At 38.3% G+C, this 17,920-nt stretch overlaps 1 protein-coding gene across 1 annotated transcript in view; it reads left to right on the top strand.

Moving 5' to 3' along the window:
- Positions 1-17,920, top strand: part of ZNF804B (zinc finger protein 804B) — a 505,850-nt gene that overhangs the window by 412,455 nt on the left and 75,475 nt on the right. The window contains exon 2 of the mRNA XM_032643401.1: positions 10,761-10,904. Coding sequence (XP_032499292.1) covers positions 10,761-10,904 — 144 coding nt within the window. The remainder of the gene's footprint in view (positions 1-10,760; positions 10,905-17,920) is intronic.

Raw genomic sequence — 17,920 nt, forward strand, 5'->3', positions numbered from 1 at the left:
GATAAAGTAAAATAAAATAATTAAAATAAAAAAATAATTATTAAGAAAAAAATTTTTTTAAAAAATGAAAAAACGGACAGATAGAACCCTAGGACAAATGGTGGAAGCAAAGCTATACAGACAAAATCTCACACAGAAGCATACACATACACACTCACAAAAAGAGGAAAAGGGAAAAAAATCATAAATCTTGCTCTCAAAGTCCACCTCCTTAATTTGGGATGATTCGTTGTCTATTCATGTATTCCACAGATGCAGGGTACATCGAGTTGATTGTGGAGCTTTAATCCGCTGCTTCTGAGCCTGCTGGGAGAGATTTCCCTTTCTCTTCTTTGTTCTCACAGCTGCCAGGGTGTCAGCTTTGGATTTGGCCCCACCTCTGCGTGCAGGTTGCTGGAGGGCATCTGTTCTTTGCTCAGACAGGACGGGCTTAAAGGAGCTGCTGAGGCGGGGGCTCTGGCTCACTCAGGCCGGGGTGGGGGGGGGGGGGGGGGGGGAGGGGCACGGGGTGCTGGGCGGGCCTGCGGCAGCAGAGGCCAGCATGACGTTGCACCAGCCTGAGGCGCGTCGTGTGTTCTCCCGGGGGAGTTTCCCCTGGATCCCAGGACCCTGGCAGTGGCGGGCTGCACAGGTTCCCCGGAAGGGGTGTGTGGATAGTGACCTGTGCTCGCACACAGGATTCTTGGTGGCGGCAGCAGCAGCCTTAGTGTCTCATGCCTGTCTCTGGGGTCCGTGCTTTTAGCCGCGGCTCGCGCCCGTCTCTGGAGCTCCTTTAAGCAGCGCTCTTAATCCCCTCTCCTCGCGCACCAGGAAACAAAGAGGGAAGAAAAAATCTCTTGCCTCTTCGGCAGGTCCAGACTTTTCCGCAGACTCCCTCCCGGCCAGCCGTGGCGCGCTAACCCCCTGCAGGCTGTGTTCACGCCGCCAACCCCAGTCCTCTCCCTGCGCTCCGACGGAAGCCCGAGCCTCAGCTCACAGCCCCGCCCACCCTGGCGGGTGAGCAGACAAGCCTCTTGGCTGGTGAGTGCCGGTTGGCCCTGATCCTCTGTGCGGGAATCTCTCCTCTTTGCCCCCCGCACCCCTGTTGCCGTGCTCTCCTTCACGGCCCCGAAGCTTCCCCCTCCGCCACCTGCAGTCTCCACCCGCGAAGGGGCTTCCTAGTGTGTGGAAACCTTTCCTCCTTCACAGCTCCCTCCCTCTGGTGTAGGTCGCGTACCTTTTCTTTGGCTCTGTTTTTTCTTTTTTCTTTTACCCTACCCAGGTGCGTGGGGAGTTTCTTGCCTTTTGGGAGGTCTGAGGTCTTCTGCCAGCGTTCAGTAGGTGTTCTGTAGGGGTTGTTCCACGTGTAGATGTATTTCTGGTGTATCTTTGGGGAGGAAGGTGATCTCCGCATCTTACTCTTCCACCATCTTCCCAGAAGCCCCAGAGCCCCACGTTTTGTACATCATTTCCTGATCTTGAAATGAATGTAATGTAGTTTATAGCATTTCCTTTAGCCCTTGTGAATGCCTTCCTCTTAAAGAAAACTAGCATTTTAATAGATTTCCTTTACTTTAACACATTTTCCCAGCTTGAAGTTAATTTTTCAAGATTTGAGACACAAAGCTTCTGTATAGCATACTTCTTTCACAATTGCTAGTTTTCTCTAAGTTTGAAAGTAAATTACCTATTAGAATTTCAATAGATAGAACCCTGGAGCAGCCAGTTTGAAATAATGAAGTGCCTTTGTGAGCACAATCACTTTTAAACATCTCTGGTTATAGAACAAGTAAACCAAATGTAGCAGACTTTTTAATCCAACAAGATAGCAAATGTTCAGAAAAAACAGAAAGAATGTCCTTGGAGTTCTGTCATTTTTCTGGTTTGTGTGTCCTTTTTTAAAAGCAAAGACTTTGGCTTTATACTATTTTAGCACATCATTTTAGGAGTTTCTAGGCCTGTTTTAGCACATATAGAACAGAAACACGGCTTTTTAGAATTGTACAGATGAATTCCAAAGCAACCTGAGAAGGCCTTAGAACAGGAAGTGACTTAACAATCACCTGAATCTTTTTGAGGGGAACATATTTGCCATTAATTCCCATGCAAAAGTGAAGCAACGTCTAGGTCAGCATCTATTAATGACAGTTTCTCCCCTAGATAGCTGTTACAGGTGTTGAATTTTTTAAAAATGGTTTGTAATTTAGCAGGTGTCACTAGCAACTTTCCAGAAAACTTAGTTACCTGACATTTTTTATTGATTTCTCTTATATTAGAAAATGAAATGTCAGACACTATTAATTGCCTTTTTTTTTTTTTACGGTACGCGGGCCTCTCACTGTTGTGGCATCTCCCGTTGCAGAGCACAGGCTCCGGACGCGCAGGCTCAGCGGCCATGGCTCACGGGCCCAGCTGCTCCGCAGCATGTGGGATCTTCCCAGACCGGGGCACGAGCCCGTGTCCCCTGCATCGGCAGGCGGACTCTCAACCACTGCGCCACCAGGGAAGCCCTATTAATTGCCTTTTTAAAATAAGTAGTTACAGCAGGAGTAATGGGTAAATGAAAGTACTTCCTGTCTAATGCACAATAGATGTATTCATTTAAATGTATTCAATTTAGATGAATGCAGTATGTCTGTATTCATTGCAGTTATACATATCTGTGGGCTGAATTGACGGAGTGGTAATTACTACCTTCATAAATGGGACACTATTGTCAGTCTGGGGGAAGAAAACTCATTTTCTTATCATATTTTACACACCCACAGCATAGACTCATTCTAAAATCTTTCTTTCAAATATAGAAATTTTACCCGTGAATTTCCAGTGGATCTAATGATTATAAATATGGTCTGTCAGTAGTCCTGCTTTTCTCAAGGATTGCTGAGGGTTGTTCTCTCTCGTGGAAAATGACAGAACGGAATTGGGGATCTCAAGATCTCTCCATACAGAGGAGCCCTCCTTGTCATCTGGCCCCACCCCTGGAGCTCAGCCATGTACATTACATAACATGGATTAGATTATTTTTATGTCATGCATTGCTTTTCTTTGAGTTCAATGAAGGTAGAACTATAAAAATGTGATTTCGTTGTACACTTATTTTCTAAATACTAGACTATTTTTTAAGAGTATTTTTAGGTTCATAGCAATATAGATCAGGAAATACAAAGAGTTCCTGTATACTCTCCCCTAATTTTATATATAGTTTCCCTTATTATGAACATTTTATATTAGTGTGGTGGGTGAGTGTGTTACAATTGATGAACTGAAATTGATGTGTTATTATTAGTTGAAGTCTATATTCCACCTTCGGGTTCACTCTTTGAAGTGTACAAGTGTATGGGTTTTAACATCACCATGCTCATTTCAGGTTTTCCAGTTCTCTCCCCTTTAGCACAATAACTAAACAGGAAAAAGGTCAGAAAGAAATTAAATGTATTCATTCCTTCACTCACTACATTTATTCATTCATGAATTCGTTAATGGACGTTTGTTGGGCATGAACTCTAGGCCAAGGACTGCTGTTTAATGGATTCGACCTTGTCCTTGACCCTGGGTAGATTTACATATATATTTTCATGTACTCTCTTTTTCTCTCCCACCCAAAAATATTGCCTGTTTTTACTGGTGAGGGCTGGGATGTTCTGTGTAAGAGACTGGTAGTCCTTGCATCTTGATGGGCTCATACTACACGGTGTCCAGTAAATCTCATTGGTTTACATGTATTTTACTGTTTCATTAGTTGTTAAAAATACTCTGAAAACCAATCCATAACCTTTATGAACTTGTGCAATGCAGCATCTGTATCCCATTGGTAAGCAATATGGAAATTATATGTGCGCCTTTTTTCCTTTATGGCAGACATGCGTAGTTAGGTAATAAAGCAATAGCTACTGTTATGATTATTTTAGGGTACACCTGGGACTGCATTATATACTTATGTGTTTTTCTGGTAGAGGAACTGTATATTAATTTATGCTGAGGAAGATGAAGTTGGTGGTGTAGAATACTGATGAACAATGTTTCTAACAGATATGCATGTGTTTTTCAAAAATAACCTCTGTTCAAATGCAGCCAATTGGGAATCTTCTCCAAAATAAGCAGTTATACAAGCAAACTTTAAATATTTAATTGTTGCTTCATGAACAGAAATGAAATCATCACTCTGGCATCTTGCCAGTAAGTCAGAAATTCATCATTCTTTCCAAATTAGAAACGATGCTGAGATGTTCCCAAAGCATGCCACCCAGTGATAAGTTCACATATTTAATGTGGTTGTATTCATCTTCTCATCTGGGCAGCTTGAATGAATCACTAATAAGAGGGGAAAAGCTCTTTTTCAAATCCAGGAAGTGGCTGACATTATACCTACCTGGGCATTGCTGGAAAGGTCTAACTTTGGTTGTGTCCAGTTCAAGTCTGGGAAACCAACACTTGATTCTCAACAAATTTTAAGGAGAACTATTGATTATGGTAAGACAGGAGGAGCACTGGAAATCAATAATCTATAGTTCTGATTGTGAATCTGTATGCAGTTACCACCCTCTATTACTTTAGGCTAATTCTTCAGTAAGCTACTTAGACCTCAGAATCCGTATTTTTTTAAAAGATTGTTCCAAAAGTTCCATATGTTTAGAATCATACTCATCTGTTTATTCTGCCATCATTTCAGCAGTTTAATTCCCCGTGATATAATTCATTTACAGTGAGCCAAGCTATCTGTTACTTAGTGGGAAAAGCATTCTCTGGTTTTTATTCATTAATTTAACTTATTCAACAAATACTTACTGAGTTTCTTCTAAGTAACAAGTAACATGCTAGATGCTAGAGAATGCAAAGACCATATAAAAGAAGCCCGTCACATCTTGAGGGAAATCAATATTAGTAATATTAATGTTAATTAAGGGCATCCAGTACTCTCTTGACTGTGTGTGGGATTTCTAAACAGTCCAAAAGTTAAAAACAAATTGTGAGTGCTTCCCTGGTGGAGCCGTGGTTGAGAGTCCGCCTGCCGATGCAGGGGACACGGGTTCGTGCCCCGGTCCGGGAAGATCCCACGTGCCGCCGAGCGGCTGGGCCCGTGAGCCATGGCCGCTGAGCCTGCGCGTCCGGAGCCTGTGCTCCGCAACGGGAGAGGCCACAGCAGTGAGAGGCCCGTGTACCGCAAAAAAAAAAAAGAAAAAACCCTAAAGGAAAACAACAAATTGTGAGATAAAAACATCTGAAAATCATATTTATGGAAACCAAATTTGATTTTACTATCAGGGATTGTGCTTTCATATGAGACGGTGGGTTGAAGAGGATAAGGATTCCTATCACTTGCTTAAATTTTCATCAGAAAATGAAAGTTGCTTTATAGACTCATAGGAGAATGGTATTATTTTTTTTTTAATTTAGTGTCATATGGATACAACGATACCCATACATATAATACAAAGACACATACACACAAAATATCCAAACATCAAGTACCTACTTTTAGCATACACTGTACTAAATGCTTCCACGAAACTGATCTCATTTTATACTCACAACAATCCTTCAAGCTACCCACTACTCCCTTTAATTTATCCTGAGAAAACTGAAAATTTAAAGTTTAAACTGCTGTAAGAAAGAGGCTGAGATTCAATTTAGTCAGTCTTCAAGCACTATTTTTTTTCTCTATCACAAAAATAAAATAAATACATGAAGAAACCCCTCTAAATCAAGTTTCCCATTACCCAATCTATTACAAAGGTGCAAGGGGACAATGGGGACCAAAAGAGATTTTTTGAATCAGCGACAGCCACTTGATCAAAGGAGGAGGAGAATTCACTATCTTTGAGACAGGATTTTATCTGGGGCCCGTGTAACAGAACAGGTTAGAGAATATTAGAATTCTTAAAGCGATCTCTTACACATAACAGTGAAAGGTCAAATGTGAACTTTCATGCAAAGAATGTGAATTCAGTTCTCAAAGCTCCGAGCTGGTATTGCCATCAGGGAGATACGAAGAACAGCAATTGATTTCTTCTCTTTCTTTTCAATAATCAAGGCACATATTCACAACCAGCAGAACAGGACTACCACCTTGTATTTTCCTAGCGCCCATCTCTCAGCTTCAAGAGCTTTATAGATTTTTAAAATTATAATTAGTCCTCTTACTCTCTCTGGGAGCAAGGGGCTCTGTATCATTCCAAATCTACCAAAACAGTTAGCAGAGACGGCTCAGAATTATGCAGCATCTGGATAAAGGCTAATTAGGGCAGCCATGAGCCTGGTGATTAATAGCTCTGAAGACAGGCAGATCTGAGTCTGAATCCAGTCTCTGCTCTTCAACATTGAGTGAGTTTCTAGATGTGTTTGTGCCTTGTCTTCCATGTCTTTATATGGGATAATAAGAGATGATACTTAGTAAAGTCGTTGTGAAGATTGAGTTAACAAACATGAAGGGCTTGGCAGATTTCTATTTCACAAAGAGAGAGCAGTGGATTTTAGTGTGTAAGCATCATTACAATAATAAAAATAATTCGGTAGCAAACATATATATTTGTAACTAAGCACGTTACTGTCGTCGGAATACTTGCCACTTTACAGACACACTTGTTATATGCATGAATGTAAAATTCTTAGTGTGAAAAAGTATATTTACTCTCTTCGCACCCAAAATATTAATCATGAAAAGTAATTAATTACTATGGAACTCTTACTGAACTGCAACATAATTGCCCACTGGCAATGCCTAATGTTTTAAAAATGACTTACTAACTCATATTCAATTTATAATTCATTTTCAACATTTAATGGATCATTGAGAATGCTTAACAAGAAGTTTTCTTTTATTTCATAAATGTTATTTTTTCTATTAAACAAGCTTCCGAAGTCTCCTCTTCTAGGCAAACTGTGAGAAGGGAAATTTGTATGACTAGCAAATCAATGATACAGCTATACATCAAATGTTATATGTCTAATGTTATTATTATGAATTTTATTCACTTTTAATTTAAAAATTTACTGATACTGAGAATAGGTGGCTATTTACTCCTTTCATGTTTACTCCATATCTCAATATATTTAAAGACTGTAATTATTTCAGAGAGTAAATCTCACCTCAATTTGCCTTCAAAGCTGTTTGACCAGTAAAAGTATCTTGTCATTAAACAAAAAGACAAGAAATGCTGAGAACTTACAGCGTATCTAATGCTATGTGTGAAGAAGAGAGAGAGAGAAAAAATCTGACTTTTTCTTCAAATTATTCTTAACTAGTGTGAACTAGGTAAATAACAACTTATGATTATCACCGTATTGCAATTTATAGTGTTTACCTGTTCATATGTAATTATCCCATGCTAGACTGTAAAACTCTGAGGTAGAGACCTAGTAAGAAACTGACGATTACAGGTTGCTTAACAAGAGGTTCTTGACTGTTTAAGTGCTTGATAATAGTGGGATGAATGTGTGGTTAAATGAACGGATGAATGATTGAGTGGATGGGGCAGCGTGATACAACGGAAATTGCGCCCCTGCTTTACTGTTAGCTGATTTTATTCAAATCACGAAATTGCTAAACATCAGTTGCCTCTTCTGCTAAATGGTAGAATTAGATAGACTACATGATTCCTCCCCTACTAGTCTGAGACCTTACCCTCCAGCCTCCTGGCACATAGAGATGGGCCAACTCAGCTCCATCTCCACAGGTAGTCCAGTTTGACACTTCAGAGCAGGTCTACCTTATGCTGAGTAATACCATGGACCACTAAGTTATAGTTCTTTTACTAAAAGTCAGCTCCAGCTCTAATATCAGTTTTCAAGTTTTGCCAAGACTTCTTAAGGATTTTTGTTTTTCTTTTCCTCTATGATTCCTCTATCCTTACCCAACTCTTGGCTTGTAGTCTCCTTTGCCTTTTATTTCTACTCTCAGGCCTCAGTTTCCCCAGTCACTGCTGTTGGGTTTATGCTTTTACTTCTGGCTTTGAGGGACACACTGGATTGTGAACTCTGTATGTTTTGCTCATTGGCATTTATATCCCACCTGTGCATCCTTCCTCTCTTAATAAGGGGACTAGGATGTGCTGTGGGGATATCATTTGTCCCTTATAGGGAAGAGAAACGGGTATATCAGCACTATTTCCCGGCAAGAAAAATGAAGCAAGAAACAGGGCATGTAATTTAGTCTGATGGCTTTGTAAAATGTAAACATTTGTAGGAGATGGTATATGACTAAAATGTTGGTAGAACTCTCATAACATTTTTCATTGAGAGTCATATATTATAATATCATAACTAAAGGGTGTTTTAGAGATAAAAAATGTTTAGATATAGATGCCAAGAGTAACTGGAAAAGCTCCACCCCTGACCATTGAACTATTGTCAAAAAATCCTCTCCAAAATCTGGAATAATTAGAAAGCACATTTTAAACTACAGATTCACCCTGAATTCTCAGTCGCCACCCCTACTCCACTCCCAGTTAACATAGCTGAGGCAGAGTTGCTCAACATCCAAGGCACATGGCCAGTTTTCTGAGGCTGTTGTTCCTGGCTCATCATAAAGTAAGAAGAACTATGGGTAAACCAAAGTCGTCCCTGTTCCAATCCAATCCCTGCAATTATACTGAGAAAGGGCATAACAAATTTCTAGTGAGAAAGACTGGATGAAAAATAATGGTTTCCCCTGATTCTAAGTGTACTGCATCAAAAGATATGCTCTACCTCAATGCTCTACTGCTCCCTTAGTTATCAAGTGACTGTATTATCTCCATTCGTTGAGTAACTGGGTTTTTGTCTTGAAATCGGTATCCACATTCTCATTACTGGATACATCCTGTCAAGTAGCTTTTATTTGCCTCATTAGCCTAGAATGTAACCACATTTCTACGTCAACTCTCTTAGATAGGCAATCCAGATATTTTGTCTAGTTTGATCTTTGTTGATGTTACTCATGTCCTTCCTGCCTCTTGCCATGTGTTTTAGACACTTACATTTGGGCTTGAATCATTATGTTCCATGTCTGAATTAACTGCCCCATCACTTCTCCCAACCCTGTAGAATCTGCCTAAATTCCCTGTGTTTGCTTTCTTGTCTGGGTAGTGATAGCCCTATGATTTAGGTTTATGGCCTAAGTTCTTTTTATAGAAGGTTAGTCATTTTGGAGAAACAAAGCTGAAATCCATTCTTTATTTTGTTCACCCATTCTTTATGCATATTTATTTGGTATCCTCTAAGTGCCAGTCATTCTTTTATTTAGGCCTTGGGATAATAGAGAAGAACTTGCAGAATGGTAGGAGGCATGAATATGTAAGCCAGCATTATCTATTAATTTATGTAATGCATATTAAATAAGCACCTATTCTGGGCTAGACAATACGTTTGGCACCGTGGACACAAAAATGAATAAAACAGTTCCTGCCTTCAAAAGATTTATGGGAGCCATAGGCATGAAAACAAATCTTTTAGTATCATGTGGCATGTCTGCTAATAGAATTAAAGAGGGTAACATGGGAGCATGGATTGATATAAATGACACTGATGAGGTAGGAAGGAGCTTGTATGGTACATTAAGGGGATGGTGAGGGAGATGGTAAAGGGAGATGGTAAAGCACAGCTGTTTACTAACAAAGGAGGTAGGCATTAGTTATTTGAATTCAAATCCTTTCTGCACTTGGTAACTCAGTGACCACAAGTGTGTGATCTCTCTGAGTGCTGGTTGATGCATCTGTAAAATGTAGATTAAAATAGAACTTATTTTTATAGGGTCGTTGTGAGGAACAAATGAGATAATTCACATACTTAACCTAATACCTGGCACATTGTTTATGCTCAATAAGCATTTGTCACTGTTATTCTATAGGCAGTGAGAGAATTCAGGAGGATTTTAAGCAGGAGGATGATATGGCCAAAATTCTGTTTGAGATAGAGCATAGTCCAAATTGTAAGTGTAATAATTTTGAAAACTGTGCCGTACACTCATTGGCAATGTCTAGCAGGAGCTGATGCTTGTGGGAGAAGCTTAGGCTGGAGTTAAGAGATTAAGGATAAATAAGGCTCTAACTATGGTATGAATGGGGTCACCCGGGGAGAGTGTGTAGAGTGGATAATTCAGTTGGCCGAAGATGGAATTGTGTGGAATCCAAAAAATGTAAGGGGTAATATCAAAGGAAGAAATGTCCATGAAAAGGACAAAGTAGGAATGATCATAGATGTGTTTAGTAATAACGTAATGGAGGCTTTCTCCTCCTTGAAATGTCATGGAAAATGATTCCCAGAGGGGGCAAAGAGCTGGGTGTTGGGAAAGGAGTAGAAGCTCACCAGTTTAATAAGGTGGGAAAGGCACTGTGTGCAGAGAGAATAGTAAGTCCCAACACATGATCTCAGGGAGGCTAAACGTGAGCAGTAGGTGAACAATGCAAAGCAATGCAGTCAGTGCCCCAATAAAATATTGTCGTGGAGAGGTCTTACGGTGTTTCAGATAGGCCATTGGATAGGCAGAGGAAATGGGGATGAGTATTCCATTTAGGTGAGTCAGCAGAACCACACCTGGAAGTGGGTGGCAAGGAGAAGAATGAGTAATGACCATACTGCAGCTGAGGGCTCCTTTATGATAAGTCATTATGTGTTTATTGATAACTTAGGGATAAGGCTAAGCTGAAAGTTGCTTCCACAGTGCCATGAATTTCTGAAATGTAATGTGACTAACCATATCCTTTTAGTCACAGTAAAATTAAATACCAACTTGATTAACATGAGATCTGATTATGCTATTAGAGAGAAATGTAACCAACATTTTTGCCTTTTTTTTTTTTAAGGATTTTCCAGAAAAGGAGAAGTCCACAGCAAAGGCCCTGGAAGATGTAAAGGCAAACTTTTACTGTGAATTATGTGACAAGCAGTACCACAAACACCAGGAGTTTGACAATCATATTAATTCTTATGATCATGCTCATAAGCAGGTAAGTCGAAGTGGGAAATAGCCTTCATATTCCTGGGTTTGTACCTTCAGAACACAATATATGCAACTGGCCTTATTTATCCTTGTCTAAGATGCTGAGGTAAACCATTTTATACCTTTTTTTTTCTTGAAGGTTGTGTTTTCTGTTTAAATATTGGGTGAAATACTTTTTCCTAGAAGGAATGTAAAACTGTAGGTTAACTTACAGATGATCCAAGGGTAGATTGACATTTATTTTAGAGTTATGTATGTGGGGGAACAGGCCCCATTAAAAATAGGGCCAGATTCAAAACCACCTAGCTACTTAGTGGGCAGAACTAGAACACTGGACTAGTACTAGGACAGAATTCTATCATAGAGTTCTTTCAAGAGTTCCAAGGTATAGGGAATACTAAGTCTTTGGGGAAAAAATTCTCAATATAAGGTTACATTTTTCCAAGAGTACCCTCTTAGGAGGGTCAAAGTGATTACTTATATAAATTGAACCATTGCAAACAAAGAAAATCTTGACAAAGGCAAAGTTAAGGGGTATGGCAGGTATAAACACTTCACATTTCATTTTTCTTTTTCTACACATGGAAGCTAAGATCCTCTATTCTATCTGTCTGTGAAAGAGGAGGTTATTGTTCTCATCTGTTAAATTTTGTCCTTGCTGCATGAGGTATGAGAATACTAGACCTTTAGGAATTAGGAGTGTTAAAATACCACTAAGAAAGAAATTCCAATAGCCAGAGGATTATGGCTAAGAGCCGAGACGGTGCACACCCCTAATATCTTTGAATATATGGGTAAGTCTCGTATATTCTAGACTAGAATGTGTATTCAGAGTGAGCAGCAGTAAAGGTTTTTGACTAGCATTCACTAATATTTATTGAAGCATATATAAAATATATGGCTTTGGGAGAAGATGCAAGACATAATTTCTAACTTTAAAGATACAGCATGCATATATTAATGACTGGAGTCTCTGACAAGAGCAAGAACAATGGCATGAATTGTTTAGGACTATGATTCCCAACTCTTAGTGTGCATAATCATCACTTTGGAACCTGTTAATAATGCAGATTTCCAGATTCTCCTTTAGATATTCTAATTCAGTAGTTCTAAGATGGAGCACAGGAGCTTGTATTTTGAAATGACACAAAAGAGAATTTTTTCAATCATAAATAAAATGAACTATGTGGCTACTATCCAACTCCAATAGCCATCAGTCTGTTTCATTTATAGCACCACCACTCACTTCCCCACCCCTGCTACCACCGTGCATATTTTGAAGCAAATTCCAAACATTGTACCATTTCATCTGAAAGTATTCTCAGGATGAATAATGACGCTTAAACAACATAGCCATCATCATACCTAAAATTAGCAGTATCTTCGTATCAGTGGGTGGTCTTGTTTTCTCATTTGTCTAATAAATGATTTATAAATTTGGGTTTGTTGAAATCAGGATCCAAACCTATCATCACACTTTTGGTTGACACATCTTTAAGTTTCTTTTAATATGTATTTTAAACTATGGGTTTTTCACTCCCTCTTTAAATTTTACTCCTTGCAATTTATTTGTTGAAAAACTGTATTGTTTCACAAATTTGAGATTTTACTGAATACAACCCAGTGTTGTCTTTGCACGTTTTCTGTCTTCTATATTTCCTTTAAACTTGTTGTTACAGATAAAATCTGGTCAAATGCAGGTTAACATTTTTTTCTTGGTAAAAATATTATTAGAGGGTGTGTTGTGTCTTTCCCATAAGGAGGTGTATGATGTCTAGTTTTCTTTCTTTTTATGACTTGAAGTTTGATCGGTGGGTCAGATACTATTGCCTTGATCCATCCATCATTAAGTACCCCACCAACCTTTTTCCACTAATAGTTCTTATATCCATAGATGATCATTTGCTTAAACCTATTACTTCATTTGGAGTTGTAAAATGTTGATTCTAATTCTATCATCCTTTTGTCATTTATAGATAGAATATGTCTATAACGGCAAACTTCCCCAAGTATCACCCTAACGTGAATTTTATGTAGGAGTGCTTCAGGCTGCATATTAAAAAAAGTCACTCTGGAAATTCAGAGAAGTAAGTGACCACAGAATGTCTCAGGGGAGAGTGACATTTGACCTGTGCTTTAAGTGTGCACTGTGTAAATGTTGGAAAAGAGGCTCAAGATGGGATGGAATTCTTGAAAGTGGAAACACAAGGAACTAAGGTGAGGAAATGGAGGAGTATGAGGCCTCTTTTGAAAACAGTAGAAAGTATTGGACTACCAGAGGGTGAATTCTCCACACTAGATCTGCATTCTACAGTTCTGCCTTTCACTCTGCAATTCTGCCTCATCAATGTCCCTTTTATCACTTTCCTCAATCTTATTTCCATTGGCTTTCCAAACATGTTGACTAAAACTACCTTTCCTCAATCTTTATATTCCATATATTTTGCCCATTCTGTCTCTCTTTAGGCTTGCTAACATTCTGAGATTCCTAGGCATACCCGTGTTCAAACAGTGTTGAGTTTCCACTGTGTGCTACTGTGCTGGCTGTTGAAAGTGGACGAATTTAATCCCTAATTTCAGGGAGCCTGTAATCTGACTGGGGAACCTGTAATCTACCTAATCAATCTGTAGAATACATTGATTTAAATATTGTAGAATTTGTATATCTAGGATACTAAGAGAACATATAAAAATTATTTAAGAATGAAAAGATGACAGGTGACCTAGAAGTCCTAAAGAATGAATTATAAGTTAGCTATGTTAGCCAAGAATGGAAAGTCCATTATGGTAGAGCACCTATTTCAAGGCATGGGAACCTGTATCAAGCATAACCCAGAGAAGTTGCAGAAGATTCACTGTGATCACTAAAGTCACCATCAGTCTCTTGGAGAGCTCTTTAAAAATCTTTGAAACTGTCCCTTCATTCCTCCCATTCTTCTCTTGCAATAGACCTTGTTCTCATTCTTCCTTTTGCATTCTCTTTTCACCATTCATGTTTAATATCACTCCTGATTTTCTGCTAGGGCTTTCCTAACTGGACTCCTGCCTCCAGTATTTTCCCTTCTCCACACCCAACCTATCCATTTTCAGCCAGATGATCTTCCCGAACTACCATATTTATTCTATCGCTCCCCTCCTTGGAAAGCTGTCAATGGCTGCTGGCTGACTTTTTTTAAAAATCTGTATTACTTAGTCTGTCATTCAAAATGTCCACAGTTTGGCTCGGGCATCCATTTCCAGATTTATCTCCTGCAACCCCAGAATTTCCTTATAGTTTCTTAAAAGATTCATTATGCTTTCCCACCTGCTCTTATTGGCTCATAATCTTCCCTCTGTCTGGGATGCCTGGGGGCTGTATTTCAACATATACTTCAGTAGATTTAATACATAGACTGACAACTTATATCCAGATATAAAAAAAGCTGAGATCTCATGCTAAGCTGATTTAACAGCATTTTCCAAATTCCTTTTGGTCAACACATTCATATTGTACAGAATTTTGTACATGCTGCCCACTTTGGGAAACATTGGAATAATTAAATTTGCCATAGACCTCATAAAACTGCTTTCTTAGATAAATGTTGAAATACTTCCATCTAAAGATTTATTTGGGCCCAAACTATTTTGAAAATTACCTGAATTCTAAATGAAACTGAGTTTACAATTTGCCTTTTAAATGAAACTGAATTTTAGTACAAGAAATAGGAAATATGCACTAAAGTAAAATATGCAAAATATTTTTTTTTTTTTTTCCCTCCCAAATCCCAAAGCTAAATATTTCTACTTGGTTCTTGCTGGGGATTTGGATGAGAGTATTTTCTGGCCTAAGTAATATGAACAGTTGCCTTAATTTTATTTTCCATGTGGATTCAGAGTAAATATCTGGCCTCTTGTGCTGAACTTCCAACAATATGGTCTCTTGGTACACTTAGAAGTGAATCCAAATTCACATGGAATTAATTCTATTACTCATTAATAGAATAGTTTAGAACTAGAAACAGGGTAATCTGAATTACCTCTCTACCTCCTCTCATTTATAATTACTCAGGATCCTTCATTTTAATAAGTGATTTCTAAAGCTTTTGTGTTACCTTGTATCTAAATTGCAGTCCTATGTGTTTATTTTATTGCAAAGCTTATATTATTTACAGATTTATTGTAATTCTAGAGAAACAAGCTAATATATAACTTTAAATAATAAAGTAAAATAATCTGGGATTCATAGCTTTAAAGTAATTCCATTGGACATTTAACATGTTTTCTATAATTTAATAAAAATTGAGATATGTTTCTTGTAGAAAACGTTTATCAGTAACAAAGCTGATTTTTTTCTGTTTCTCAAGTAGGAAAAAATTGAATTTCCAGTTTTGACAGCCCACATTCTATTACCTAACTCATGTTTTTGGAAATAACTCGATTGTTTTAGCTATTGCCTTGAACTTTTAAAAATTCTGTGTAAATGTTGAGCATTATTACTAAAGCAATTTGAACATGTATACAAATTACAATAAAGAGAGTTGTATTGGATAAAGAGAGTACTGTAACTATTAATACAGCTAACATGTCAGTAACAATTAATTACTTCTGAGACTACCAAGTCATAATCCCTTTCTTGGGACTATTAGCCGCTAATGCATAATACTGAAACAAATAATACACATCCTCACAAGCAGCACAAGTCTCTCCTGCCCCAGAGACATACTGGCTCATCTCAGCTTAGAAAAAACAAATGAACCGGATCCCCATACAATTAACCATAAAATACCTTCAATAATAAAAAACAAATCCACTTTCAGATCCTCCACATGTGACACTTAATCCTCCTAATCTTCGTTTGCTTCGCAATAGAATTTCTTTCACTCTGGAGGAGCTGTTCACTTCTAAAGCCTGGATTTGAACTCCAACTGATTCATTCTTAAAATGTTATTTTGGATTCTCCCCATCTCTACCTGCTCAAGATAAAGTAAACAAAACAATTATCTTTTTGTCATCTGACGCCAAAGGGAAAAGATTCCCAAAGCTGATAATTGAATTTAATCCAGTTATTCTTGCTTTGTTCCTACAATTTGATTTATATTTTATCCAAAGACTGCCCAATGATACATTTCAGCATAGTATATTTAAGCTACTAGTCATCTTAGTGTGGCAACAGGACTTAAAAGTATAGTTAATTTGTAGGCTTGGCAAGATTGAAGAAGAAATATAGACTAGAGTGTCTAGAATGAACACTGAGAACCATAAATGTTGGTAAAATAGAATAATACTTATTTCCTGCTGTATTTTGTATTCTATAAACCCAGGTTTCTGGTAGATTTTATATTTCTATATCTGCGCCACCACCCTCCCACAAGAATTACCCAGCAGTAATTGGAAACTCTATTAGCAAATAAGTACAAAAGAACCAAAACTGATCTTAGCTTCTGAATCATAATTCACCTCTTCTAAAATACTGCTTTCACCCTGGCTAAGAGACCTTTTGATCTCAAGGTGAGCTCCCGACTGAAAAATAAATTTAAAATATATGTTCTTGTTCTTTCTGTTTTTTCAGATGTGCTAAGTGGATTTCCTGCCTTAGTGTGTTTGCCATATCTCTTTCTTCCAGAGCTGTTTTTTCAGATGACTTTCAACTTTCTGATTCCTCTTTTCATTTGTGTCTTAGCTCAATGTCATCTCTTCTGTGGGATCTTTCCTTTGCATCCTAACTCAAGTTAGAATGTTGCCAGTTCTCCAGATAATACCCTATTGGCACTGTCAGTGGTGGTTGGAGTCAGCCTACACTGGCTCTCCAGAGCCAACTGTTTAATATTCAAAAAAATTGTGAGCTGGTTCTTAAACCACTGGTAGATTGAAATCAGCCATGGTGGGAGATCCACACACACTACAAATAGGGCTTATATGTTCATTTGATTTTTTCCAGAGTTGATATACCAGCACACCATACTGACCCTGCTACTCTGTCCTTTGTCAGTATATTCTACCATCATTGACTAATCACTTCTTTTTTCCTTTATTGAGATATAATTGACATATATCACCATGTAGGTTTCAGGTTACAGCATGATGATTTTTTAATTTACCATTTTAATTGCTTAAAAATGTACAATTCAGTGATTTTTGGCATATTCCCAATTTATTTACATATATCATGAAGTGATAATTATGGTAGGTGTTGAGTTATTTGTTTTTGTACTGAGTTGTATGAGTTCTTTATATATTTTGGATATTAACCCCTTATCAGATATATAACGATAATATTTTTCCCCTTTCATAGGTTATCTTTTCACTTTGTTGCTGGTTGGGATTACTACTTGGGCACTGTAGGTCTGAACTCAGTCTGCCAAGATCCAAGTGTCGTTAAGACCCTTCACCCCAATTCTCTGTCCCCGTGGTTGAGCCCTGAAGATTCCCTTGCAATCTGGGGCAAGATCAGAGTAGGGGCTCCCACAAAGCAACCCACAATGCTGGGGGGTAGGGATTGGTTGTCCGCCTGGGTTTTCTTTGCTCATTGGAGAAACTGGAGGCTGAAGGGAGACCTCTCCATGTGATGCTGCACTGGCCTGGGGGAGGGACAATGCAATCAATGTGTAACTTCTTCTCTCACCTTCTGATTTAGTGTCTTGGTCTCTGTGGTGCAAGGGGTGCTTTAGCCTCACCCCTGTGTTGTAGGATTTTCTCAGTGATGTCTTATTCTTGAATAGTTATTAGTTGTTCTTCTCCTGAGGGGGAACAAAGTCAGCAATCACCTATGTCACCATCTTGGTGATGTCACTCCTTAATCACTTCTTAGGTAGTTAGAGTGAATACTATAATGAGCAAAATTAGCTCTCTAATCCCAAGTTCTTTATAATATTGAGCAAAGGCTGTCATGAAAACACATTTTTATATTTTAAGAAAATACTTGAGCCCATATTATGCTGAAGTAGTGTTCCACTTGAAGAATTTTAGACTTTACTCTATGGGAAATTGCTAGTCTTCATGGGCTTTTAAGCAAGCAAATGCTATTATCAGATTTGTGATTTAGAA

Source organism: Phocoena sinus, chromosome 9, assembly GCF_008692025.1.
Source record: "Phocoena sinus isolate mPhoSin1 chromosome 9, mPhoSin1.pri, whole genome shotgun sequence".
In the NCBI taxonomy this organism is placed as follows: Eukaryota; Metazoa; Chordata; class Mammalia; order Artiodactyla; family Phocoenidae; genus Phocoena; species Phocoena sinus.